At 37.2% G+C, this 27,262-nt stretch overlaps 2 protein-coding genes and 2 long non-coding RNA genes across 8 annotated transcripts in view; 2 read left to right on the top strand and 2 right to left on the bottom strand.

Annotated features, from left to right (window-relative positions):
* The first annotated feature begins 3,177 nt into the window (after positions 1-3,177).
* Positions 3,178-7,550, top strand: LOC122071075. The gene is made up of 2 exons (XR_006138049.1): positions 3,178-3,471; positions 7,149-7,550. It is a non-coding gene; the product is annotated as an uncharacterized LOC122071075 (long non-coding RNA).
* LOC122071074 lies at positions 4,638-6,588 on the bottom strand. The gene is made up of 5 exons (XR_006138048.1): positions 5,926-6,588; positions 5,703-5,807; positions 5,541-5,608; positions 5,319-5,381; positions 4,638-5,247 (listed from the first exon to the last, which is right to left on the bottom strand). It is a non-coding gene; the product is annotated as an uncharacterized LOC122071074 (long non-coding RNA).
* Positions 7,551-15,721: 8,171 nt separating the features above from the next.
* LOC122071070 (caffeoylshikimate esterase) lies at positions 15,722-21,372 on the top strand. 4 transcript variants are annotated; one of them, XM_042635337.1, is made up of 9 exons: positions 15,722-15,996; positions 16,084-16,287; positions 16,911-16,940; positions 17,441-17,567; positions 17,966-18,112; positions 19,327-19,457; positions 19,540-19,677; positions 19,939-20,037; positions 21,016-21,372. In XM_042635337.1, the coding sequence occupies exons 1-9, from the start codon at positions 15,844-15,846 to the stop codon at positions 21,241-21,243; spliced, it is 1,257 nt and encodes a 418-aa protein (XP_042491271.1). In that variant the 5' UTR covers positions 15,722-15,843; the 3' UTR covers positions 21,244-21,372. The 4 variants fall into 4 exon arrangements, with proteins under 4 accessions (XP_042491271.1, XP_042491272.1, XP_042491273.1 ...); XM_042635338.1 differs by having other exon boundaries at positions 15,723-15,946; positions 16,055-16,287; XM_042635339.1 differs by having other exon boundaries at positions 15,723-15,975.
* A 3,817-nt stretch (positions 21,373-25,189) lies between these two features.
* LOC122071076 (CRM-domain containing factor CFM3, chloroplastic/mitochondrial) overlaps positions 25,190-27,262 on the bottom strand; it is a 37,238-nt gene continuing 35,165 nt past the window's right edge. The window contains exons 8-10 of one of the 2 annotated variants that reach the window (XM_042635346.1): positions 26,164-26,247; positions 25,873-26,079; positions 25,190-25,637 (exon numbers count right to left, since the gene is read on the bottom strand). In XM_042635346.1, coding sequence (XP_042491280.1) covers positions 25,945-26,079; positions 26,164-26,247 — 219 coding nt within the window. In that variant the 3' untranslated portion in view covers positions 25,190-25,637; positions 25,873-25,944. The remainder of the gene's footprint in view (positions 25,638-25,872; positions 26,080-26,163; positions 26,248-27,262) is intronic. The other variant, XM_042635347.1, reaches the window with a different exon arrangement.

The following is a 27,262-nucleotide window of genomic DNA, read 5'->3' as shown; positions in this document are numbered from 1 at the left end:
ACTAATTTTCTCAAAAATCTTATGTATCCTAGGAGTAGAACTAAGAACTGCCGAGACAACGCGGCACGAGGCCATCAACTATCCACTGACACTTGAGATTCAAGGTGATAGGATTTTGTGTGATTTTATGGAATGTTTATGTCATGATACATATGTAGATAAGCATGTCATTTGCATATTATAAATCTGTTCTTGAAGTGAATGTGTATGTTGCATAATGATATGAGTGTGAATGTATGTGTATGTGTATGTGACTGAGATGCAGGGTAGCCGAAGGTTGGATTCCGGCATTGCATTCCCAGGGTGATTGTGCGTGAGTATGATGTAGAAATTAGGGTGCAGGGTGGCGAAGGGTTGGTTCCAGCACCGCATGCCTATGGTGTGTGAGTGTGGGGTATAGGGTAGTTGAAAGTTGGGTTTCAGCATTGTATGCCTACAGGGTGTGTGAGTTTGATTGTGATGTGACTCATACTATGATAAAATGCATTATGCTAGAACAATCACCTTGGTGCTACAACCCTTGCCAATAGGGGTTTACGTATTAGCTAATCCCACCGTCCGATGGACCGAGGTTGGGAGAATTTTTGATGACTGAGGTGGGGGGTACCGGCTTCGTGACAAACCCTCACGCGATGTTGTATTCAGTGGTAGGTATAGCCTACATGCGATGTTGGATTCGATGAGTAGTATTATGAGGGATTATTAATGGGGGTTTATCGGGTACCGAAGTAGCCATGTAGGGACCGGTATGCTCCTGACTTGCAACCAGCTTGTATCCTTGGGGACCGATAACATATCTTCGTGACTGGGGATACCATTAATGTTGCAGTAGCACTGATATCTACTATCGACTTAGAATCTGTTGACTAGGTTTGTTTGCTAATAATCTAGATTATATCATTGCATTTATATTGGTTTGGTTGGGCATTTATACTTGTTGAATTTCATGAAAATTTGTGAATGTCTGTATGTACCCCTCATTGGGCTTTGTGGAAGCTCACCCCTATTGTTGCCCCTTTTGAGATGTCGATTCAGGTAACCATATGGATTCTATGGCTGAGGAGCCGGCTATCTAAGGAAGTGATCTCTGGGACAAAGAGATAGCTATGTACGAGGACCGATGCGTATGTGATGACTGTGCATTTGGAGCACATTGAGGATAAGAGTATCATCTTCTACTTTTGCTTCTTTTTGTGTACATATTAGATATAGCCCTAGGGGCATAATTGTAATTATGTTTTTGCTGTGAAAAATATATATATATATATATATATGTGTGTGGTAAATATCAATAGAAATCACCAGTTGTGTATATTTTGATTTATTATTATCTATGTGATCGTAGAATCATTTCATAGCTTTATGTAACTTAAAGTACTGCATCGTAGATGCTGGATGGATTGTGTACACATGTGCGTGTCCATGTCACCAGCCTTCAGGTAAGTGGGGGCGGGGTGTGATAGTTTTGTAGCCCACCAAAGAGGAAACCTTACAACCTCCTACTTGGGCAATATACACCATTAGTTTTAAATTATATATATATATATATATATATTCAAACAGCTCTTTGATTTATACAAACAAAATGTGACCACAAATGAGAATTGTTGATGCATCTTTAATGCCTTGGTCCAAATGAGACTACAAACACTCAATCGTGCCAATCATCACATCTGAGAATATATGGGATCAATCAAGTCAAAAAGCTTGTAATCTTACCAACTTGGGTTGCATAGTATGAACGTATGCTAAAGAAATTACATGCAAGGATAATGAAAAATATGTCAATTTCTAAATTTGTCTAAACCTCAAACAAATAAACCCTGTGAGACAAGTACAAAATGTCTCACTAACAATGGCATCTTCCCAAAATGCAGGGGCTTCACCTATAGAAGCTCATTTGATACAAGGCGAAAATGTCGCAAATCACTAGCACATATCATCAATCTAAAGGAGGCACCATATAAAAACAAATGTATGTGCATTGTCATAAGATCTCAGTTACAAAAGAAGATAAATACACCATAAAAACAAATGTATGGTGTAAATGCAATACAATGATCCAAAAATACAACAATCATCGCTTTTAGCACTTCTTCTAGATGGTCAAAGAAGCATTTTAGGTATTATAGAAAAGGTCCTAACAATACCATTTAGACCAAATGGATAAAATTCATTTAGATCAAATGGTTACAATTTATATAATTGATTTTCTTTGTATTCAATACTTAAGTGCATGGAACACGTTTAACAGTTTAAGCTAAGGTTCCGACCTTTCATGTTGAGAGAAGTCCAATTCAACCTTACATATGGCAAGTTTCAGCCAAAAGCACTACACTTCATGTTTGATGCAATCAATTCAACAAACTAATTTTAGTCAAGATTTGAATTCTAAGGAAAAATTCAATACAAATTGTGCCACAATCAAAGGAGAGCTATCCACAAGGCAAGAACCAACTTTTTTTTTTTTAGGGGAAAATATCACTATTTGATCGTGCGGTCTTATGCCCTGACACAGGGTGGTAAAAAGGCCACTTTGCCCTTGCTTGGATGTTTGCACACGTCCCTTGGTTGGTCCCTACGATACACAACTAAATAGCAATCCTCAACTATTAAATTTATTACTCTTAATTTTGTTTTTGGAAGAAAGAATGATATTAATCCATCTAATGTTTCCATGCCTCTTCCCTTTGTTTCTTTATTCATAAGGAGAGAGAAAAACACTACTTGGCACGTGGTCCCTACGCGAGTGCAAGGACCAATGGAAATACACAATCAAGCATTCAACAAGGGCGGGATGAACATTTCTCCATCCTTTTGTTTGGATGCACTAGCGCACGATAGGTAGCATTCTTTTCTCTGTATTTATTTAATACTTATAATTTTCCTTGCAAGTAGGCACAACCACAATCCATGCTCACAATCAAACAAATGGAATCTTGAAGTATATTTAAAAAAATTTTAAACCTAGAATGGTATATATGAATCCAAAGGGAACTTGGCTCCGATCACGGTATAGCTGCAACCAAAATTTTTTCCGTGCACGTTAGAACTTGGAAATGTTTTCGTTATATCGTATTAAAATAGAACTACGCCATGGAAAAAGCCAATAAAAACGTGTTTATACATTAAAGCTGAGGGTATAAGATTGAATTGAATGATTCCGTTCAACTAACTTTATAAATTCATTGATTTACTGAAGAGAAATAGAAAGGCATAATTTTTAGTGGTCGCAGCTGCAGAACGATGATGGTCCTTATTCTAGGAGGTATACGCCGTCTACGACGACGATTGCAACGCCAACAAGAAGAAGAAGAAGAGCAGGAGCAGCAGCAACAACAACAACTGCAACGTCAAGGTGACCAAAATCATCAGTTCCGCCATGAACAACACCGCCAAAATGAAGTTGGAATCCGACAGAAGAAGCTGCTCCGGTGATCTCCGCCAGTGGATTGTTCCTCATTCTCATAGGTAAACGCCGTCCACCGAGTTAGGATTCTTAAAGTTTCGGTTTTTAGAGATACTCAGGCGACGGTATATATGTCTGCCATTTCATATGCGGGATGCTTCAACTCATCCCACCGTGACTTCAACACTAACGTGGAGAGGGGTGTCAAAACAGAACCCGAACCGATAGAACGGACCAGGCCTAACTGGATGCTCTGGCTTATACATTTCTGACATTTCTTTTCTTTTTTCTTATCGCACTTAATTTTCCTTAAGCTATGGTGAAAGGTATTTTAGACCTGCAACCATAAAGGGTGCGACTTAGCCATGACATTTTCCTTAACCCACGGTCAGTATAGGCTCATGGGACTAGGGCATGTCCCATTGTTTAATTTTAATTTTTTTTTCCTTTGGAAGGAGGAGGGATAGGAGATATGTGAAAATACAATTATCCTTTCACAAAGTCCAACTATAAGGTCGAACCATCATTAGTGAAGCAACAAAAATTTTCAGTTAGGTCAAAGGAAATTCCACTTGATAAGTAAAGCTACACTTTTTCTTCTTAAGATTCTATATGAGATTTAGAGTTCGGATCAAGTACTCGTATAAGAATCATTCTCGTATAGTGTTTGATTCACACTTAGACTCCACTTAATCTCTCTTCTTTTTTAGTTGATTTTTATTTTCAGTGGAATCCAAGTGTGGATCAAACACTGTACGCAAATGATTCTCGTACGAGGACCTGATCCACACTCTAAATCTCAAAGAGAATCTTAAGAAGAAAAACTATAGCTTTACTTCTCAAGCGGAATTTCCCTTGACCTAATTGGAAATTTTTGTATGCATAAACTTTTTCACCAATGACGGTTTGACCTTGTAGTTGGATATTGGGGAAAAGTAGTTGTATTTCACATATCTCCCACCCCCTCTTCGAAAAAAAAAATGTAATTCCCACATCCTACAGTATGAGGGTTTTTTTTTTTTTTTTTTTTTTCAATCCTAGTCCCACGAACCCACACTGACTCTACAACCGTATAAATCAGGTCATATTGGGATTGAATGAGAACTACATGCTTTTGAGACGAAAATCTTTTGCCAACTCGACTACCCCTTGAGGTAGCCAATTAGAAGATGAGATCCAATAGGCATGAGCGAAGAAAAATGGGTCATTTCCATACTCAATCATAATATAAAGTAAGATATTAATATGTATTTATTATATTTTTTTGTTAATTAATGTTTAACAAGAGTTGGGGTGTCAAATATTCAGTGAGGTTTAGCTCCCAATAGGGGAAACGAACAATCAAATTTCTGTATATATTGGGTCAGATATAAAAACCTAATTTTTAAGATATGCGCCAAAGCCAAACTAAAAACCAATATTTATTAATAAGAAATTATCACCCCCTCCCTTGTACGAGATATCATGCTTCCCCAGACTCTTTGGAAAAAATCCCTCCCCTCCCCTCAATCTGAAAAATCCTATCAATTGTCCCTGTTCGTGAGAAAGTGCCATTAAGTGGTGACGTCAGTCTTACCTTACTTTTTATAATCCCTAAACTACCCTATTATGTGAGATTTCAGGACCATCCTTCTTCAAGATAATAGAACCAAATCGAAGCACGCTCATCTTCTTAGTTCGAGCACTCTCCGGCGTTGAGTTGCAACTGTCGGTGACGCATCTCTGACCACTCCAACCCTTTTTCTTCTCTCTTCTTCCTTCACCATCAACCACCATAATCCCTCTCATCTCCTCCTCTCCTCTTCCTCCAACCCCTCTTCTCCATTAGAATAAAGCACCTAGGAGAGAGAGTCCAGATCAGTTAAAAACCCATTTGAAGGAGGGGAAGAAGAGGTAGAAGAATGATTACCAAGCTAATTCCATGAGTTATCAGTGCTGCTGCCGCAGAATTATTGCAAGGTCGTGTTCATAGCTACAGAAGAAAGAATAAATAAATAAATAAACAAATAAAAGAGCAGACGAGAAGGGTAGATTGACATAGGCAGAGGCTAAAGATGAAAAAGGGCTAAAGGGAGAGTTGCAGAGGAAGGGAAAAGCTTGAAACATCAAAAGTGTTTTAACGGAAACCCACGTCTTCTCCTCTCTTAAGAATGAGAGTTCAGTGTTCACTTCACCGCCCTGATTGACCCTGACCTTTATCTTAACAAACAGAGATGAGTTCGGTAAGAATAGTTTAGATTTTAGTGATGACAAATTGAAGCGGTCGGAAGAGTCGCTTAGGAAATTTATGTACCTGAGCTGTTGGGGTCCCAACTGAATTACGATGGAATTGGATCAGGGATTCCTCAAAGAGTGTTGAGATCATAAACCCATATAGATCATGTACGGGCCAGTGGAGCTGTTTTTGAGTAGAAATTTCCATTTCCAAATCACCGTTTCAGAATTGTAAATACAATATTACAAATTCTTCGTGGAATGACATGAATTAGATTGGGGATATAAGCTTTGTTGCGTACCTTACATGATTCAAGGCCCTTGACAGCAGAGAGGACTCGAATCAGAGCCTAAATCCCGAATTCCCTTAAGATCCCGAGCTCAACATTGAAGGAATTGTACAAACTGAAAGTCTAAGCTTAGATCATATTTGACATTGAAGCAAGATGGGAACGATTGGTAGGATTGCAGAAAACTAGGAGGGCTTGAAGGAGAATTGCTCAGAGCGAGAGAAGTGGGGAATGACGGTGCGTCCAATTGCATGAGTCACCGTTCCCTCCCACACTTAGCCTATGACTTGTCATTTTTATATCGCTATGGGATTCCTTTCTTGCTTTGTAAACAAATGACTATCGAACACGGCCCACGAGAGTCAGATCACTGGTGACTAACAAAGGAATGACGGTGAACCCGGGCAATCGTGGAAACAGAGATGCTTACCGAACTCATCTCTGTTCGCTAATTGATTTCATTTAATTTTCTCCTTCCTATTGTGGTCGAGCTTCGTCGAGATGTTTTGGAGTAGTGGCAGCGGTCATCTTCTCTAAGACCGGCCACAGCTGCAACCCCATTAACGCCACCGCCCTGTGCTTCATCGAAACCCTAGGCCAGGGTTGTCCAATGCGATTGGAAGCCTTCAATCGCGATCGCAAGGCTGAGGTTGGATTTGTTTGAAACTCAGAGTCGTCGGGCTGAGATTGATTTGGGTACTTTTTATATTTTTATATTGAAAATAATTAAGGGGCTATTGTCCTTTTAATTCCCTTTTTAACCACCGTTAATTACTAATGGCACGGTTGATAGAATCTTTTAAATTAAGTGGAGGGGAGTGATTTTATTCAAAAAGTCTGGGGGAACATGATATTTCGATTAAGTACAGAGGAGAGGAGTGATAATTCCTCTTTATTAATTTGGTCGGTTTTGCTCATTTTCTTTCTAAAGGTCTAATCATTCAAGAGAGAGGACGAGCTAGTGTTTGGCATCTCCCAAAAGGATTGGACTCGAATATGTCTCAACTTATCATTTTGGGTGTGAAGTGATGTATCAAAGAAATTTTTTGTCATCTATTTTTATAGTAGTATTTAAATAGATGTGTCCATTTAACGTAAGAAAAATATTTTTTTGTTCAAGTTTTCAATTAACATAGACCTCCCTATGTCTATCTCATCCCTCCCTCTTATGAAATGGAACATATGTCTTAGGAAAGGTAATTTTGTAAATGCTCATCAGGACTATGGCTTTCCAGGGATTGTGTACGAGTTTGAGGCTCGGGGTTTGCTTGAAGGAATCCAACATGCAAGGTTGTTAGATGTCACAGTCACAGATATTTCGATCGATTGTGAAGAGATAACTACTCTTTTTACTAAAGGACAGGAATCTTGGTCTTGGGAGTTATTTATCTTTCTATTGGGATAATCAGTTAACTATGGGACATTTTAAGAAAATATGTATTAATAAAGTTACAATATTTGTTAAGTGTGCTGCAGGGGCACAATGGGGTTTTCTCCCACCCCATCGACCCTATTTAGAGTGGGGCGGTTGGATGGGAGGTATACTTGTAATTGGGTTGGGAGTTGTATCTTGTACTCCTGTTATGACTCTATATATTTTTCCTATTATAAGTAAAGGGTTTGTGTGATCAGTTAGATCATTCAAGCATTCCAACCTAACTTAGTTGTTAACATGGTATTAGAGACATTTTTCTGATCTAAGTTTTTCAACCTTCCCTTTCTCTTCTTACCAAATCGTAAGCTTCCATCCCTTCTCAACCTCCATCTTCTTCTGTATTCCTTGCCTCCCTAATTCCCCATGGAACAACACTAATGAGTTGATTCATATGAATCTAGTTGTTGTCTTGCATATTACCTCAATATTTTCAACCCTAAAACTGTGTAGATGAGCAATTGGAATACTATTTCCCTACCTGCGATTCTTGATTCTTCCTTCTTAAGGTCTGATTCTTCCTTCTGTTAAGATCAAACCTCCTCTTGAATATCAAACACTGCATATTGAAGAAGTATTCATTATTGCTTATAGGATTGAAGACCATACCCATATGTGATTTTAGAGTTTTCTCAAAAACCTTGATCCCATCGATTTTTTGGCTCCCTCCCTTAGAATCAAGTGATCCTCATTAGTGTTGTGTGTGTAATCTTCATCTTTTTGAAAATTTAGGGTTTCTCCCAAAATGCTAATTTTTCATATCTCTTCGGTTGTTTATCCCTATCAGATATAACTTGGAGGAATTCTTCACCACCCTTACTGGGTAGTTCGATCCAAGTGTTGGCATTTTCTGAGGACTGTTTTTTAAGATATGATATTTCTCTCAATTTTTTATTGACTTCACCCTATTATTTTCATGTTTGGAGTAACTATTGTATCTACTGCAACCTCAGACTCTCATATGCAAGGTCGCAATGAATATTATTTTTCTAGTGCTTGTTCTATGAAATTTGATGGAACTAATTATCCTCATCTGGTCCAGAACCACTTATCTTATGATTTTTTCCAAAGATCTCATTAGATACATCACAAGAAAATCAAAGAAACCCTCATATTTAGAAACTATTTCTCATATTTAAGCTGCTGCCAAAAAAACCTATGGACGAATAGGGAATGATGCTTAGGTGTTTGATCTTCGCAAGAAAGTATATACTACAACTCAACAAGACCTCTCTGTATCCAAGTGTTATGTTGAACTTCGAACTCTATGGCATAAGATTGATCACTTTGTAGATTATCATCCATCTAGTGCTGAAGATATTATTCCCTATGCAAAACATGTGAAAAAAAATTAGAGTGTATAATTTCTTGGGCGGTTTGAATGTTGAGTATGATCATATTCATGTCCAGACACCTAGAAAATTTCCATTCCCTACTCTGAAACAATCATTTTCCCTAGTTAATACAGAGGAGTGTCAACGTAACTTTATGATTCACACTTCCCCTACTGAGAAATCATCCTATAAATTGGTTCTACTACTTCTTAGGGTAAGATTCCTGTACTAGTGACACTATCGAGGAAGTAGTGAAATGTGAACACTACAACAAACCATACTATACCAAAGCCACATGTTGAAAACTTAATGGGAAACCTGCTGATTTTAAAGCTAAGCGTGCTAGTGGTAAATCCAAGAACAAGGCCCACCAGGCTAAAACTGTTGACAAATCTTCTGCAGCTGATACTGGTCTATCTTAGGAGGAACTCCAGGCTTATAGGCATATGCTTTAGGATTTCAATTCATTAGCACATACCAATTCTCTAGTCCATTCAGGTTCCAACTTCGTTCATTCAGATATTTTGTTTGGTGGTCAATGCGCATCGGTAATACTCTCCAGTCCTTGGATCATTGACTTTGGTGCTATTGATGATATGATTAGTTATTCCAACCTTTTTCACCAGTATTCACCCACCTCAAGCAGAGAAAAAGTGATATTTGTAGATGGCACCCTATCTTTAGTCTCTTGAAAGGGTGCTATTCAGTTTTCTACTTCTCTCACTTTAAATTCAATTGTTCATATCCTTACTTTTGCTACTAGTTTGCTATCTAGTAGTAGACTTACTAGGGACTTGAATTTTCAAGTAAGATTTTTTCTCCCCATTGCATTTTTTTCAGAATCTGACAACAAGGAAGACGATTGGATGTGATAAGGTGCATGGTGGTCTCTATTTACTTGATGATGATTATCTTCCTACAATTGTGGTCTCTACTAATCTTCATGAACTACACTCTATCTCCTATGATCTGTAATAGTGGCATTATCATTTAGGACAATTTCCTCTTGGAACATTATCTCTTTTATTTTCACAATTAGTTAAACAATGTAATAGGGATGACTTTTTTTTCTGGATAAACAAACTTGTTCTAGTTATTTTCTATTAAATAAAAGAAGTTCTGAAAATTTCCATTTAGTTCACTTTAGTGTGTGGGGTCCGTCTCATCGGACATCTCTCTAAGAAATGTTGATTTGTGTCTTTTATTGATTGTCATTCTCACACAATGTGGGCATATATGTTGTTGCCCAAAATTGAGGTGGTCAATTGTTTTCAACGCTTCCACAAGATGATTCAAGCTCAGTTCAATGCTACTCTAAAACTTTTTCGTAGTGATAATGGTATTGAATATATGGAGGGTCAGTTTCAGAGGTAACACGTTGAACATTGGATCATTCATTAGACTAGCTACATTGGCAGTCCCGCTCAGAATGGGGTTGTTGAATGTAATAACAGACACTTACTGGACATTGCCCGCACAATGTTGTTTGCCAAACAGGTTCCCCCTAAGTATTGGAGTGATGTTGTCTTGACTGCTGCTTACTTGATTAATCACATGCCTCCTAGGGTTCTTGATTCTCGTACTCTTATTTTCGTTCTTCATGGGGACAGAGACTATTGATGTTCCTACTCATGGGGAGAAGGAGATTGAAACCCCTATTCCTACCAAGGGGGAGTTAACTCCCGTTCAACGTACTATTGGTGAATTTCAGAAATAGATTGATAATTTAACTCTTCAAGTCTATCGTGGGGTCACACTAGAAATAAGCAACTTAAGACCACTACCACCACTACAACACCTTTACATATCCCCTCGCCAACCCTAGATATGGAGTCGACGGAGCCTATTATGGCATGTATAATTTCTTCTTCTGACCAATGTATTGCTCTTAAAAGGCACTAGGACTTGCACTCTATACCCATATCCCATGTTGTTTCATAACCCTCCTATCGTGTTTTTGTGTCTTCTCTTTATTTTGTTCGTGTTCCCCAAAATTTGTAGGAAGCTCTTGCAAATGGAAAATGGAAGGCCGCAATGGTGGAAGAAATGGATGCCCTAAAAAAACAATGTTACATAGGAACTTGTGAATTTTTCTCCTGAAAAAAAACTAGTCGTTGTAAGTGGGAGTTTGTTGTGAAGCAGAAGATAGATTGCTTTGTATATAGGTACAAGGTGAGACTTATGGCTAAAGGATTCACTCAGACATATGGCATTGAATACCAAGAGACATTTGCACCAGTTTCCAAATTGACCTCTGTGCAAGTTTTGCCCTCATATACTGTGAACCTAGGATGGGATCTCCTACAACTTAATGCCAAGAATGCTTTTCTTCATGGAGAGTTAGATAAGAAAGTATCTATGGATTTTCCACCAGGTTTCTCCAATAAGGGAACTTAGGCAAAGTCTGTAAGTTGAAGTGTGCTATCTATGGTTTGAAGCAGTCACCTAGAGCGTGGTTGGAAAAATTTCACAAGACGATGATATTTGTGGGATACAAGCAAAGTAATGTTGATCACACATTGTTCATAAAGAGGTCTGGTGATAAAATTACTATTCTCATCGTCTATGTGGATGATATTTTGGTGACAATGCTAGTGCTGAGATTGGTCGCCTTTAAGGAACTTTTTGATCGATAGATTGAAATAAAAAATACTTTTTAAATTTATAAATAGGGGAAGTAATAAAGAATAATGATTAGCAAAAAGATTCTATTTTACAGTATCAATCAACCCAAATTATCGTCCCACCCCATATGAAACCAAAATAAAGTTTCCTAGTCATGTGTCCCCTGCGCCTAGATACATCAGCATGCAAAATTACCATATCGCCCTATGTGAAATAAAAATATCTCATTCATATTGACGCCCTTCGTGCGTTCTCATTGGCCACCATGCTAGTGTAAGGGCCACACGACCATAAAACGATCTCTTGCCCTTGTTTTATTTAACTTTATTGGATTGAGTGAAAACACCCAAGAGGGGGTAAATTGGGTGATTATTTTTTATTACTTTTTACCAACAATTACTTGCAAGATATGAAAAACAGTCAAAGTAACTAATTTAAAGCAACCGAAAGAAACAATAAGGAATGGAAAGACTGTAAGAGAGAGATGGAGAAAGAAACAAGGAAGCATAGAAGAGATATAGAGTGGTTCGAATTCAAGAACCTACATCCACTAGATCAAGGATTTCTTTTCAAATGCCATAAATCAAGCCTTATACCTAATCACAGCCCCTCGGATTAGAAACCAAACCACCGGCCAAGGATTTCTTTTTTGTATGCATGGTACAACTGTGAGCTTGTTAAAGCTCACACCAAACATCAATAGGACTTCTTACAAGCCAAGTCCTTAGCCAATTAAGCTTATGGTTCTCACAAGATTTTCTTAGCCTTTTCTTAAAATGATAATCTAATTTTAGCTCTTGTGTATCTCGTTACTACATTTTAAGTGACCCAAGCCTTTTTACAAGTAGCAAAATGAAAATGGAATTTTCCCTCTCCTAAAGCAGTCTACCTCCTGTAGCATCCCTACCAAGTTTCCCAAAATACCCGTACAGTAAAAAAGGAGAAAATACAGAGAGCCCTGAAGAATGGGAAGAAGCTTACTGAGGTTCTTCTTCAATTCTTCACTCTCCTTAAGACATTGAATATCTGAGACTCTAATCGGACCCCATATTGTGTCAAAAAGCACTTAGGCCATCTACAGAAAAACAAAAAGGGCACATCTGAGCCGACAAATCTTCTTGGGAAGCATCAAGCAAAAGGGTAGGTCTCTTTTATTTTATTTTCAGTTTGTTCTCTTATCTGTAAATATTATGTAATATGCATGGAAGTGATATAGAGGAAGGAGGTGAGGATGGCATGGAAGAAAGTATAGATAAGGAAGAGGGGGAAGAGGAGGATGAGGATTGTGGTGTGATTTGGATGCTTCCTCTGAATTATGCATTATCGTCATCCCTATTGAATATGACAACAACAATCTTAACCTTCATCCCAACTTAATGAGGTCAGCTACATAGATTCAATTAAAACATCATAGTAAAAAAAAATAATTCAAACAACAAAGATGTCAGGATGAGAGAAGAGAGAAGAAGGATGCGAGTAGAAAGATGAGAATAAGAAAGAGGAAAGAGGCACAACCCAACAAGTCAAGAGCATCTTAATTACATGGGTTCAGCTTCGCCGGCTAGCCTGAATGCCACAACACCAACGCCAGCTTCAATGTCTTCATTTAATGTATTTTGTTTTTGTGGAAGAAAATGGTTAATTAATTTTGACTTGTAGATTTTTCCTATTTTTATTTCTCTAGGGATTCAACAATTGATCATTGTTTTAGGGTTTTTTTTTTTTATTAAAATAACATGTAGGAGTGTAGAAATGCAAGCACCGGCCATCGAAGATGTCCAAGTTCTGATCATCAAATAATCAAGAGTACAAGGGCCGGGGGAGAGGGTGGGAAGGAGATGTAGAGGTGGGGAGGGGTGTCGTCGGAGGGGGAGGGAGTGGGGCAGGGGGAGAGAGAGAGACCGTGGGAAGGGGAGGTGAGGGGGAGGGGGAGAGAGTGAGGGAAAGTAGGGAGATCTAACGACAGGGAAGTGCATGTGGGGAGGTGTTTCTAGATGGGGAGGGATGGGAGTCAGGCGAGAGAGGCCAAAGGAGGGAAGTGGAGGGGTTGGAGAGAGAGAGAGAGAGACTATAGCAACAATGGAAATATTGAACGACTAATGATATATATGCAAAGGATACCTGACAATCAATAAAATCAGTTACACATTGCTATTGAATATCCCTCTTCCTTATGAAATATAGGGTAAATGAATGGTCCCTAGTTATGTAACTCTAATGCTCAAACACATTGGGCGGCAAAATGATACCTCCACCCATGTGAAACCCAAAAGCACACCCCTTGTTTATGCCCATGAGCACCACTTCATTGGCCCCCATGTTGGCGCAGAGGCTGTGCGACTAGTAAGGGGAAAAGAGAAAGCGAATGTTGCTTGGTCATCTGGTTCATGCTCCCAAGCGTAAGACCACACAAAATTACTGTCCTGTCTCGGCAAAATAAAAAATCTCATCCATGCTAATGCCTTTGCACACACTCTCATTAACCGCCATATTGATACAAGAACTACATGACCGGACAACAACCTCTTGCCCTAAATATATTGTGTTTGCTAGTTGTTATTTGTCCTGAAATGTTAGATTTCAATATAACCGAGTAACGTAAATCTTTTCCCCTTAAGGCTGTGTTTGGGTAGCCAAGAGAAGAAAAGAAAAAAGTACATTTTTTGTACTTTTTTTTCTTGTGTTAAGAATTTCTCTTTGTATTTGGCATGTTTTCACTCAAGAGAAGATTCAACTTTTGAAATTCAAGATTCTTTTTGGGAATTGTGAATTTTTTTATGCTTAAAAAAAAAAAAATCTTACCAAAAACACAAGAAAACATGAGAAAATATGAAAACATAATAAAACAAAAAAAGAATGATTACACAATGATTTTCTATGTGTCTATCTCTCTCTCTTAAAATTCAAAATTTTTTGAATTTTTTTCTTTTCTTTCTTTTCTTCTCTTAGTTACTAAACATACATACTCTTTTTATTTTCTCACCATTTCATTTCATTTCTTTTCTTGGCTGCCAAACATAGCCTAAATTTTTCTAATTTTCAAAGTCTATTTTCCACGATTTCAATGATCAGACTCGAAATGAAATAGGCCGAGTCCGACTTTTAAATTCTTCTAGTTCTAGCCATCTATGACTAGATAGCCCCTCGAAGTTGAACAAATACTTTGACCGTTGACAATCAGCTACAGTCAGTTGCCCACTCCTGCGAGGTGTGCTGTGCTAAATTAGGAATGAACTACCAACCGTAGGATAGGTATCATTTGAGAATCAGAGATCCTCGAATATTCTAATTCGCTGGCTGGGGCTCTCTCCTGTCATTGTGGACTCTGACTTTAGGCATACCCTTGCGGCTTGCCTTCGGGTTGATATTTCCATGAAACTTCAACTTCAAGTCGATTCCCCATCTCCTTCCTTGGTCCACTCATATATCTCTCTCACAAGTCTACTAATTAGTATTAAATCTTTGTTTCACGGTCTGCCAGTTAATTGCAATCACTTTCATGGCATTATTATTTGCCACCTAATAGGGAAAGCTTTGTTCCACCAGTGGAGTAAGAATTTATTGTCTTTAATTTAAAAAAAACAGGGGAGGGGGAAGAATTTTGTGGCCCCTGCGTCTAAGCACGAAGGTGAGGAATAAATACATCAATAGGATTGATTTATTTCAATTTGATTAGGTTCGATTTTAAGCACACGGTTCTGATTCTAATTGATGACCTAAAGTGACCGGGAAAGTTGCTTCCTAACCCTTGAGAGTTGTTTTCCGTTTTATCTCTAGGCTATGTTTGAAAGCTAAGAAAAAATAAAAGAAAAAAAGAATTTGAAGAAAAAAGATAAGACATATAAAAAATTATTGTATAATTATTTATTTATTTATTTTTATCTTATTATGTATTTTTGTATTATTTTTTTTCTTTTTTTAAGTGTGATATGGATCTCCCACACCACTATGCTTCCAAACTCGATGTCTACAGTGGCTATGTTTGGAAGCTAAGAAAAAATAAAAGAAAATAAAAATTTGAGGAAAAGGATAAGACACATAAAAAATTATTGTATATTCTTTTTTTTTTTTATCTTATTATATATTTTTGTATTATTTTTTTTTTTTTTTGAGTGAGATATGCATCTCCCACACCACTATGCTTTCGAACCCGATGTTCACGGTGGATTAGTTTGGGAATCGCCTGCTCTGATGGTAGAGTTATGATCTTAGAAGAACTCAACCCATAAATCGGCTTACAAGGTGAGAAGACCTAAAACCATATCAATTTCTATAAGAAATCGAGGTGAAATCAACCCCCACAAGCCGATATGGATCATGAGATCGTAGCATCCAACCACCACATTGGCAGCGTGGAAAGCCTTCTTTCTATTATTCTTCAAGAAAATAAGAAAAAAAAATATTTTATCCGAATCAGAGATCACATCGGAGTGGAGGGAATATGGGAATAAAGCTAGAATTCCGGATCCGTCTAGTTCCTCCTTCGTGCTGGTGTGTAACTCCCAAGTCTCCAATCCAAACTTTTCCCCCTTCTCTGAGATGGCGTTGAAACCTTCAAGTCTTGTGAAGATTTTCAATGGATGCCCATTTAACGGTCAATCGTCTTCGTCATCCTCATCATTATCATCATATTATTTGCAAAGTACTACCAGAAAGAGCATCATAATTTTCGTATCATCGTTAACATTTTTGGTATCTCTCTGTTAATAGTTTCTGTATAAAAGAAAGAAACTTTGATTTTTCCTTTTAGTTTTCAGCGCTGCTTCGGTTCGCTTTCAGAAGAAGAAGAAGAAGAAGAAGAAGAACAATAAAGGGAATAATTACAGAGGAGGTGAAGTAATGGCACCTGCCATTAAGCTTCTAGGCGTCGATGATGATTTGCAGAAGATTCTTCAAGTAAACATGGATAAAGTGCACGCTAGACGTCATGCTCGTGGGGCTTTTAAGGAGATTCAACTTGGAATCGATTACTGCTTGTTTAAGGTGTTCTTATCACCACCAAGTCTTTAAGTTTTGTTTTTCGATTGACTCTTCTAAATCGATGATTAATTAATTATTTGTTGAAAAACTTACATTCTGAATTTGATCATATTATTTGATTTTGAATGACCCTTTTGGTTTTTTATGGAACTTGTTTCAATCTGAATCCAAAGCTTAAAGGGTATGTTTCTTCGATTTAATTTTTCTCAATAAGATTGATGACTCTGTTTTTTTATTTTTTCCCCCTGTAGAACTGTTACTTCAAATAATACTATTGCCCAGATTTCAGTTCTCACTGAAACCTATCTTTCCCCTACCGCTATAAACTTCTCAGAGCAGCACGTTTATGGGAATGTCAACCGGAAAGAATGTGTTTTCAGTTTTCAAGTAAATATATGTTTTGAATTGAGATTTCAGAAGATAACATTTCTCGAGAAATTTGTAAATTTGACTTGAGAAATGCAGTATTACTTAGCTTCCTATGTTTCAATTTTTATTTATTGGATTCAATACCTAATACAAAGACCCTTTTTTTTCCAAACAAAAGTTTCTTGAGTAAGATTTATTCTTTTTTCTCCTCAAATATGTTTAGCGATGATAATATTTATTTTTTTCTTGTGCTGCAGCTGCCATCCGATGAATTGAACATGAATGAGGTAAACAAATTTCTGATTCATTATATCTTTGCAATTTCTTCTTTCTCACACTTGTTGATTTCATGGTAAAATATCGTTTTCCAGTGAAGTTCTTAAGCACAATCTGTTTATTTGACTTGTTTATCCATATGGGATTTTGTTTCCTACAAATAGCAGGCATGACCAACTTTAATGGTAATAATTAAACTCTTTTTTTTTTTTTTTTTTCCCTAAAATCAAAGTAGATTTTTTGTTGTTTCTTTATCCTCAATTTCTTTTGCTAGGTTTCCTAATAGCAGAACCCCTTTCATCCATGGGATGACTAGTTACTGCTACTTTTTTTTTTAATTGGCAGTTAAATTCTATTTAGACAACATAATGAAGAATTCTTAGTGAGGCTTCCATCTTATTATTCTAGGCATTAGCAATCTATAAACTCCTCTGCTTCCTTGAATAAGCTTTTGTTGATACTGCATTTTTTTTTTTTTTAAATGTTATATTTTTCTTTTTTGATTATACAGTTGTACGAAGTGAACTCTCGAGGATTGGAAATTTTCTGTAAAAGTTGGCTTCCAAAGACCACACCGCTAAAAGCATTGGTTTGTTATTGTCATGGTTATGGAGACACTTGCACATTTTTCTTTGAAGGCAAGTAGCTTTCCATGAATGTTAATAATGGCATTTTTTTTTTTCACTAGGGCATGTTGGGATAATTTCTGAATTACTTGATCAGAAGCACTTAGTTGTGACAAAAGAACATCTAAAACGTATCTCTGCTCTGTTCGGTCAGCATCACTTAAGTGCTCTATTAATACCGAAATGCAAAATCCATAAAAGAGACTGGTCCACCTTTCTCTTTTGAGTGGAAAATGGAAATTTCTATTTCTGGTGAAGAGGTACTTAGTGCAGTGATTAAATAAGTGATGCTGACTGGATGTGTAATTAAAACATCATACCAGAAGTGAATTTTAAGTGCTTTTATTAGATAAACCTAGCCAGGCCTCAGACTTAAAAGTAACTAATGGATATACATGAACAATTTGCAGGAATTGCTAGGAAGTTGGCATCATCTGGGTATGGAGTTTTTGCAATGGATTACCCTGGCTTTGGTCTTTCAGAAGGTCTTCATGGATATATTCCCAGCTTTGATGCGATTGTTGATGATGTCATCGAGCATTACTCCAAAGTCAAAGGTTTGATATCACCTCTTTTCAATGTACGCAAGTGGTTTACCTTTTGAACCAAGAACCTTTTGTGAATGCGTATAAAAATATATGATTCAGTTTGATCTTTTGATTGATGAATAAAAGTAGAATTTTATTTCTGTTAGTCCAGGACTGTATTGTATTGATTGAACTAAAAAGCAATCATCCTTTCCTAAGGAGTTTGGTTAACCTAATATAATCTTTGATGGGGTATCCATCCTTAGGGAGAAGAGCGAAAATCGCACAAGAGGGGGAAGGGAAATCACATAACGCACGAATTCACTAATTCTAAATAAAGTTAACTCTAATCTCAAACATTGAGTTTATGCAAGTATTTAAAAGAAATTAAAATAACTCTCCTACTTAGACTCTAACACTGAAATTGACTCCTACTTGGACTCCAAAACTGAAATTGACACGTGTCCTATCCCAAAACAATCTTGAGAAAATAAAAGACTTAATATGAAACTAAACTACTTCCAACCCTTGTTGGACCGGTTCTTCTTGGCCATTGGCTTCCACAGCCAGTCATGCTGGTCCAACCAGGTAATTGCAGCTGTATCTGCATCAATCTTATCTATTACCTTCTTTTGATTCTTGCTCGAACCAGAGGATGAAAATTATCATGTCCGGTTCCAAGCCATGCCCTTGATGATACACTGCCAGTCATGGAAGGGAGAAATGTTTCGAAGATGAATCTGTTCCCCATGTTAGGACAGACCCAATTGACTTGTGTATGAATTAGAAATGGAGAGGAGTCTCGGATATCGTATGAAAACACTAATTACATTTTTTTTGGGAATTTGTTACTTTATGATCCAATAATATGGATGACCTGAAGGCCAAAAGCATAATGTTAACCATAATTTCAAAGAAATTGGTCAATTTTCTCCCAACTTGAAGTCAAATCCATCATTTCTTAAAATAGTTCCTCCAGGTCTCAAGAGAGTATGCACTGCTGAGTGTGTCCTTCCCATTGCCTAGTTTTAGAGAAATCTCATCTGTGGCAGTATCTGTTTTTATACTATAATCAAATGATCAGTTTGGGGGCTACATGTTTTTCTGTGTACATGAGACATATGTTTTCTTTCAATTAGCTGGCAAAGAATTTGAATAAGACTATCATTCCAAATTCTGGGTTAATTATTTCTTTTAAGATGATGTCTCTCTTTCTAATTTTTTCTTATGGCTTTGGATGACAGAGAACCCAGAGTTTCGAAATCTTCCAAGCTTCCTGTTTGGACAGTCTATGGGTGGAGCAATTGCTCTGAAGGTTCACCTAAAACAACCCAATGCATGGGATGGTGCTGTTCTTGTTGCACCAATGTGCAAGGTATTCTCTTGAACTGGAGTTTATTTGGCCATCATTTACTGTCTATGATTGTTACATTCAGTTAACCAAACTTCATGAACAGATTGCAGATGACATGGTTCCACCTGAGTTCTTGAAGTATATTCTAATTGGTGTAGCAAAGTTTCTTCCCAAACAGAAGCTAGTTCCACAAAAGGATATTGCAGAGATGGCATTCAGAGACATGAAAAAGAGGGCTCTGGTTTGTCTACAATACTTTTTAACTTCCATGTTTGAAACAATCATATAATATTTTAGTCTCGTACGTTTTCAGATTGTAGCGCACAGATCTGTGAATGGAGGTTGTCATAATATAATAATAATAGAACTTGATTCTGTGCTATGTATGTACCTGTTGGCTGCTAACACCCAACCCCCTTCCCCCAAAGAAAATTATGAGTTTATGATTCTTCTTGTGATTATGTAATATTACTAACATGTTTGTGTTCTTTGCTTAATGCAGACACCCTATAATGTTATTGCTTACAAGCATAGACCACGGTTAGGAACGGCTGTAGAGTTACTTAAAACCACCCAAGAGATAGAGAAGCGACTAGAGGAGGTATGACAAGCCCTGTTCTTTTGGAATATGTTTGTTATCAGCATAAATGCGTTTGTTGTTTCTTGTCTCCCTATGGGCATATTCATGCAAAAAAAAAAAAAAAAAAAGGGTTCAAAATGCATATTTTATTATTTGTCTGAATCATATATGGAACTCCTGGCACATCATGAGATCATCATACTCAAGTGGGTTCAGTTATGTGATGATGCTGGTGTCATTATTCACTCTACTGTCTTTGTTCTTTGTTTTGTTTTATTCTCTTTTCTTCTAGGTAAGATTCCCCCCCCCCCCCGGCAGGGCACCTCTTCCTGTAACCTTGTCATGTATTTCCAGCATATGGTTGAGTTGGCTTAGATATGGCTAGTTGAAATTGAGGGAGTCATTTATTTGTTACTGAATTCCCTTGGGTTTAGGAGTTAGTGTTCTATCCTTCCTCAAAGGCTGATTACTCGTTTTCTGGACATCTTACTCTGAGAGTGTTCACTGTTTGTTGCTCCACTTTTATTCAATTTCCTGCCTGTTGAAGAATCAAACTTGTTTTCTTTATGTAGCTTGTCAACTCTGGATGACCATTTTATAGTTGGGTTTCCCAATTGAACAGCTGGGTGGGCAAATATTCTGTTTTCTTCAAGCTGCTCTGTTGTCACGAAATTATGTGGGAGCCTATTTTCCTTACAATATCTTGTTGGCCATGCATTCAAAAATAGGCGTAGACCAACAAAAAGTGAAATCCTCGTGTTCTGATGCCCCTGTATCAGATTCTAATTAGCTCAAGCATCATTTGCATTGTGTGATGAATTTTTTGATGTTCCTCTTGGTTTTGGTTAAGAAACTTCATGCTGGTGTATCTCTAAAATCTTCCCTTGTTGATGTACGGAAGCTCATAAAGATAGCATTTTTCTTAAGTAATTGAATATATGTTAATTTTGAATAGGCATTGCATGATGCGATATAACTTGACGGGAAAATAATTTACAGGTTTCTTTACCATTACTCATATTGCATGGAGAGGCTGATACTGTAACAGATCCATCAGTAAGTAAGTCTTTGTATGAGAAGGCAAGGAGTAAGGACAAGAAGCTCTCCCTATATAAAGATGCTTATCATGCTTTGCTTGAAGGTGAACCAGACCAAATGATATTTCAAATTTTTGATGACATCATTTCCTGGTTAGATGAGCACAGCAAAAGAAATACCTCTTCTTGAATCACATTGATTTCTTTTATGTCATAAGAAGGTGGTATTATTGTATAGCGATTGAAATGTTATGTAGTTGTGATTATAAATTGTTATTGATCAATCAAATGCATCCATCATTATCTGGATTGTGTCAAATTATTAAGCTTAGTGTGTTTGGTTTTTATTGCAATTAAGTTCTGCTGTTATTTTTGACAGAAAAGTCAGATGACAAATAAATGGAGGAAATTGATAGATGATAAATAATTGGAGGATCTCTCTCTCTCTCTCTCTCTCTCTCTCTCTCTCTCTCTCTCTCTCTCTCTCTCTCTCTAAAACTGAAGACCTGGTAACTCGCTTTTGTATCTGCCCCTGTTTTCCCTCCCTTAAAAATCTTCTCTCTTTTTTTTGATAACGACGGGTATCTAGGCCTATGAAAACCATTCAACTTTCACTGAAAGCAGTGAAGAGCGCTAAACACCCCCGTGTGAGTGGGAAGAGTTGAACTTAGGATGTCCGAGTTTACGGTTTGTACTAAGTTCGTTACTCACCAATTGTGTTATCCCCTTGGGTTCAAGAATCTTCTCTCTTGTTAGATGAATGGTTCTCATTCAACCCCAATATGACTAGGTACAACACTGCCCAACATTTCATAATGGAACATGAATTGAACTACCCAATCGACCTTGACTCATTATGGAAGCATCAAATGGGCATTAACTCTGACAAATCAAATGAATCAATCACCAGCTAAGGCAAGAATTTCCAGAAAAAAATTAATATTAAATGACAGACTTGAACGTTACAATGTCTCCTTCCAACAAGAAATTAGACTTTTCAAACAATGACTTGTTAGTTAATCCTGCCACAACATCTTAAAATAATTAAATTAACTTTAGAAAATATTATTACAATTCTTAACTTTCTAAAACTCATAGAAGTCTTTCATTCTATTCAAGTCAAAATTAACAGTAAATGAATGGGCCTCATACAATCCACACTAGATAACCCACCCTTACATGCATACCAATGGAACCCACTAATAAAAACTTAAATAAAATGCTATAATATTAGTCAGACCTAAACAAAACTAAAGACTCAATATTTAAAAACTATCTATAAAATCTACCCCATACTATTACAATAAAATCAAGATAAAAAAATATAAATCAAAGGTCGAAAATAAAGATCAAGCCACATCCAATGGCGTTGACTATGCTCTCACATCTTTTCCTTTCACTTTAAAAAACTCACCCATAAGTTTTGCACTAGAGGAAGATCTTCAAAAGATACTTCCATATGATAAACGTGGGTTTTAGATGATTTCATTATTTTTCGAGTAGTCACCAAGTCTCTTCAAGATTCTCTCCAACTTTAACGTAAAATCTCTTTTGCAACTTGAAATTCTTGATCGACTAAAACATATTGTATCGAACCATGGTATTAATGGTCAGATTTGGATAAACTCTGATACCACATTGATGCCTAGATTAGGAATCAACAAATTGATTGGCTATAACACAATCCAGGTCTAGTCCTTTCTCCTGATAAACCAAGGGTTGAAAAACTTGTTAGTTTGTGTATTCCAACAATCTGTGAACGGAGAAAAGAAAGGGAAGGTAAAGGTTAGATTGATCTGCAGGGAAAAGAGACCGAATGGTACCGTTAACACTAACATGGAGAGAGAGGAGAGAGAAAGAATTCTCACAACGTCTCAAATTTTCAATAAAAAAATGTCTTCTCTTCTCAATTCAATGTCGACTGGGGGTGTTAAATGCATATAAAAATCTCGAAAAATTAAATTCTTCTAATTTTTAAAGGAAAAATGATGCATAATTGACCCCTTATGTGTACGCCTCTCTCTCTCTCTCTCTCTCTCTCTCTCTCTCTCTCTCTCTCTCTCTCTCTCTCTCTCTCTCTCTCTCTCTCTCACATGTGTAGGTCCCTTATAGCCCTCTCCAATTTTATAATAACTAAACTAACTTACAAAATACTCTTAGGACTCAAACTTAATTGAGATATAATATTAAATAAACTCCCCTTAACATGACATACCAACTAAACTCATTAATAAAATTAAATAAAATATTACAATACTAACAACGCCAAGCAAAAATTATTCATTGAATTTCTGGTAGTAGATATTAAAAAAGTTTTGGATGTTTGTGATTGTTTCAGAAGAAATAAAACAAAATATACGGTAGAACTATGAAAATTATTGTATAAGGGTTACTCAATGCTAGATGCAGAGACGTATAATAGATCGATATGCACATCATGAGCAATCCTCTTCAAAAATAAAAAATAAGATTGGCTGAATGTTAGATGTTAGTTTTACATTTGAATTGTTCTCAATTTGTTGGCTCTATGGAAGGACATTGCACTCGGGAATATTTACCTACCTCTAATGGATCCACACTACCAGATTGTCTCTGTCCTCTTATGATTCTGCTATTATTAATCCTTTGTTTGTAAAAAGGTTAAAGCTCTCAGCAGCTCTATGTTGTTGGCTCACATAAAGGAAATTGTTCAAATCCCTGGACCCTCTTCACTCTTTGGAACGTAGATGGAGCTCCAAATCATAATATGTAAGAATCTAGATGTATCTTCACCCTTCTAGAGGAAAGAGGACGTAAGAGACTGAATTTTGCTAATGATGGAGCAGAGAAGGCCATAGACCCCTGATCAATACAAGTAAGATTTCCGTAACACTGATCTCAATGAGCTCTAAACCACTTGCAAAGGAGAGGAATCTACTTTTCCATTCACGAAGCCTGTCAAGGATTGAAGAACAATGATAGGCTAAGATCCTGGAGGATAAGCCAGTCTAAGTACCTAAGATGAGCCTTAGATTCATCAGTGACAACAGCAATAAAGATTAGGGATTTCTGGGAATTGAAGGATAGCCCAAACATGCCAAATATTCCCTCGAGATCTATGATAGAAGTCACCGAGGAGTGGGAGGCCCTAGAAAATATTAGTGTCAACGAAGAAGACTACGTGAGAGAGGATCTTGGAGCTGAAGGTCTATTTTCTGGTGCAAGTTTCTAGAAAGTCCTTCCATAATAAAGGTAAAAAAGAAGGCAGCCTTCACTAAGATCAAGCTTAGTGCCAAAAATCCCTTAGGAGACCCATTGACGAAGATAGGGATATTCACCATAGACATGCTTTGATGGATCCAATGAATAAAGTTTGGAGAAAAACCATTTTCTCCATAATTTTCATAATACTTCATCTTATACCTGTCAAAAGTCTTATGAATGTCAAACTTGAAGAGAGCCGAAGCAAATGATTATTACAATCAAATCCCTTAACAATAAGGAAAATATCATTCAGATAATCAGAAGAAAATAAAATCCCTATCCTAGCACCATTAGCCAAATCCCATAAGTACATAAATTGATTAGAATCTTTGCTTTTATACGCAAGGAAGAATCCCACGTTGAAACCGTCTACACTCGGGCCTTCGATAGTATATTGGAACTTATGGCCATCACAATTTCTTCCTCAAAAGGGAAGGTTTAGAGAGAGCTCAAGAGGTTAGGAGGGACTTTGTTGAAGGATTGATCCTCACTGAGTGGTGATGGTAGCAGAAGGCAGGAAGGCCTGAAGAGATTGAAATAATGATTTAGCACCAACTCTTTGATTTCGGCCGACTCGAAAGAAGAAACGGGAGACTAGGGATTGGATTAAAACTGGCCCTAACCCTCCCCAACCTATGGAAAAGAGCTGAATCGGAGCCACCAAGAAAGAGCCTCTAGATTCTAGAGGTGGTACATTAACCGTTTTAAAGCTTTTAGTATGAATAAAGCTAGATTAGAGATGGCTAGAATGCGATGGAAGTAATAGAAGAAGTTTATAGGCGTTCTTTCTGCTTTTTAAATTTATTTAATTTTATATTCATCAGGAAAAAAAAAACTTTGGTTTATTTATCCCCAATTCCCCATCAATTATCCATGACCACTTGGTATAAAAATTTGAATAAACTTTTCAGCAGCTCTTTCAAGACTGATTTATGATAAACGTTCATTTAATACAAAACACTGGCTTTCCCCAAAAATTAAGCACCCACAACAATCTGCAAGTTCCATTGAAAGGTTGGATGGCTATATCCACTGTAAGTAATAGCTTTCACATGTATCAAAGATATACAAAACTTGCACCATGGAAGAGGGAAGAGGGAAGAGGGAAGAGGGAAGAGGGTTTTTTGTTTTTTGGGTGACAACTTGCACTCATACAAGATGCGAAGACGGCGCTGGACTTGCCTGTTAGTGCACCAAATTCTTTGATATTCTGAAGAGCAAATGGGGTCCAACACTGACGACTGTTAACACATCCAAAATTATACATATACCCAATCACATTCACCATGAGGAATTGAAGCCTGAGCGACACTAGTACAGTGCTAGTTTCAATCACATACTCTGCAATAACGGGAAAATATGGTAAAAATACTTGAGAGAATTTTTGGGAGCAAGAAAAGTACACCCATCTAAATAAATGTCGGTCCCTATTGTAAAGATCAATAATACCCCTATCCAGTTCCTCAATACCCTCTTCACAACATCGAATGACCATGACTGAAGGAGAACCATCCCCAAAATACTTTACTACTGAGAGAGAGAGAGAGAGAGAGAGAGAGAGAGAGAGAAGGCTTACTGTGGTTGTACATTGAGGCTCTAATGGAAATGATATTTGCCAATTGTGGAATGAAGTGCAAAACTAGTTGTTTCAACTCTTCTTGCTTAACCTATCATGGTTCACAAGAAAGTCTGATTCTTCAGCATTATCCTCTTCAAGGTTCTCCTCATCCTCATTCTCATCCTCATCACCATCAGACTCTTCGAAAGAATCTTCCTCTTCGCTCTGGAAAATAGTAATAAAGTGAGTTGATTTGTGGTTCTCAAAAGCTAGGAATATTTATCACATAATCCAATAACAGTATCACACATTAGTGAACTCTAAGACATCATCAAATCGATTTTGGTCCTCTAAGCTCCAACTATTTCTATCCCCTGCATCTGTGGAGTCACCCTGCATACGAATATATTAAATAAGAATATTGACCAATGAGTCAAATCTTCTGGAAGACCATTCAACCATAGAGAAATAAATGATGAATAATAAAAAACCAGAAGACGAATAGAGAATGCTTGGAAAAGGAGCAATATTATAGAGAAATCAATGAATGATAATTATGGAATATCAGCAATTTGAAAATTACACGCAGCTGAAGTATTAGTGATCTGTCAAGACTAGGAACACTTGCCATAATGGAAAATTGATGCAGAAGTGGCATTACAGTAGCTGGACGGATACGACCGGATTTGGAAACTCATGCCCAAATGGAACTGGCCCAACCCGAGTTGTTGGACCAACAAGGAATGCAAGGGCTTTATTAGCTACTTGGGGATATCTTTGCAATTGCAATTTCTTTTGGTAGGACTTAGCCATACATAGGAGTTGTTTCATGTTGAGTTTCTTATTTTGTTTTAACTTCTTAGTTGAGTAGATTTCTTTACTAAGTAGGATTTGTTTTTATTAATGCCATGAATCCCATCGATGGAAGGGGTGAATAGAATTCATAGAAGAATAGTTGGGTTTGCTTACCAGCATGGTGTGATTGTGCTCCCTCTCTGTGTTTCCTCTCTCCTTCCAAATCAAGTACGTCTTCCTTAGTTTACTCCACTGCTATTCTTCTTCTCTTCTTTTCTTCCTTACTGTCCCTTTTCCATCTCCCTGTTCCTTATTCTACATCGCAGTCGCTGTTTCTCATCTAGGTAACAAAACTAGCTGTCTGAGAAGAGTTCCAGTTCTTTCACATCTCAGATCAACCCCAAATTCTAGGAGATAGATCTCCCTTGTTAAGCAACTCAAGCCTAGATCCCTACCCCCAAAACAGTTCGCTTTTGTGAGATACAACTAAAACCCAGACGTGACTTCCCTCCTTACCGCCAGGTTCTAGTTTCAGACCTTAAGCCTCTTCCTTCAGGTACCATTTGGGCTGGTTATAACGTTATTCAAAGGGGCTAGCAGTGAGGATTCTTAG

The sequence above is a fragment of the Macadamia integrifolia genome, unplaced genomic scaffold (genome assembly GCF_013358625.1).
Source record: "Macadamia integrifolia cultivar HAES 741 unplaced genomic scaffold, SCU_Mint_v3 scaffold_187A, whole genome shotgun sequence".
Taxonomy (NCBI): domain Eukaryota; kingdom Viridiplantae; phylum Streptophyta; class Magnoliopsida; order Proteales; family Proteaceae; genus Macadamia; species Macadamia integrifolia.
The sequence above is the reverse complement of the archived record's forward strand: the minus strand, read 5'-3'. Positions and strand labels throughout refer to the sequence as shown.

Bases quoted from the DNA above. Each gene is read 5' to 3' on its own strand.
- LOC122071070 (XM_042635337.1), top strand. From the start codon at position 15,844: ATGGCGTTGAAACCTTCAAGTCTTGTGAAGATTTTCAATGGATGCCCA. The intron at 16,941-17,440 runs GTAAACAAATTT...TTGATTATACAG, and splicing joins ATGAATTGAACATGAATGAG to TTGTACGAAGTGAACTCTCG. The intron at 19,458-19,539 runs GTATTCTCTTGA...CTTCATGAACAG, and splicing joins TTGTTGCACCAATGTGCAAG to ATTGCAGATGACATGGTTCC.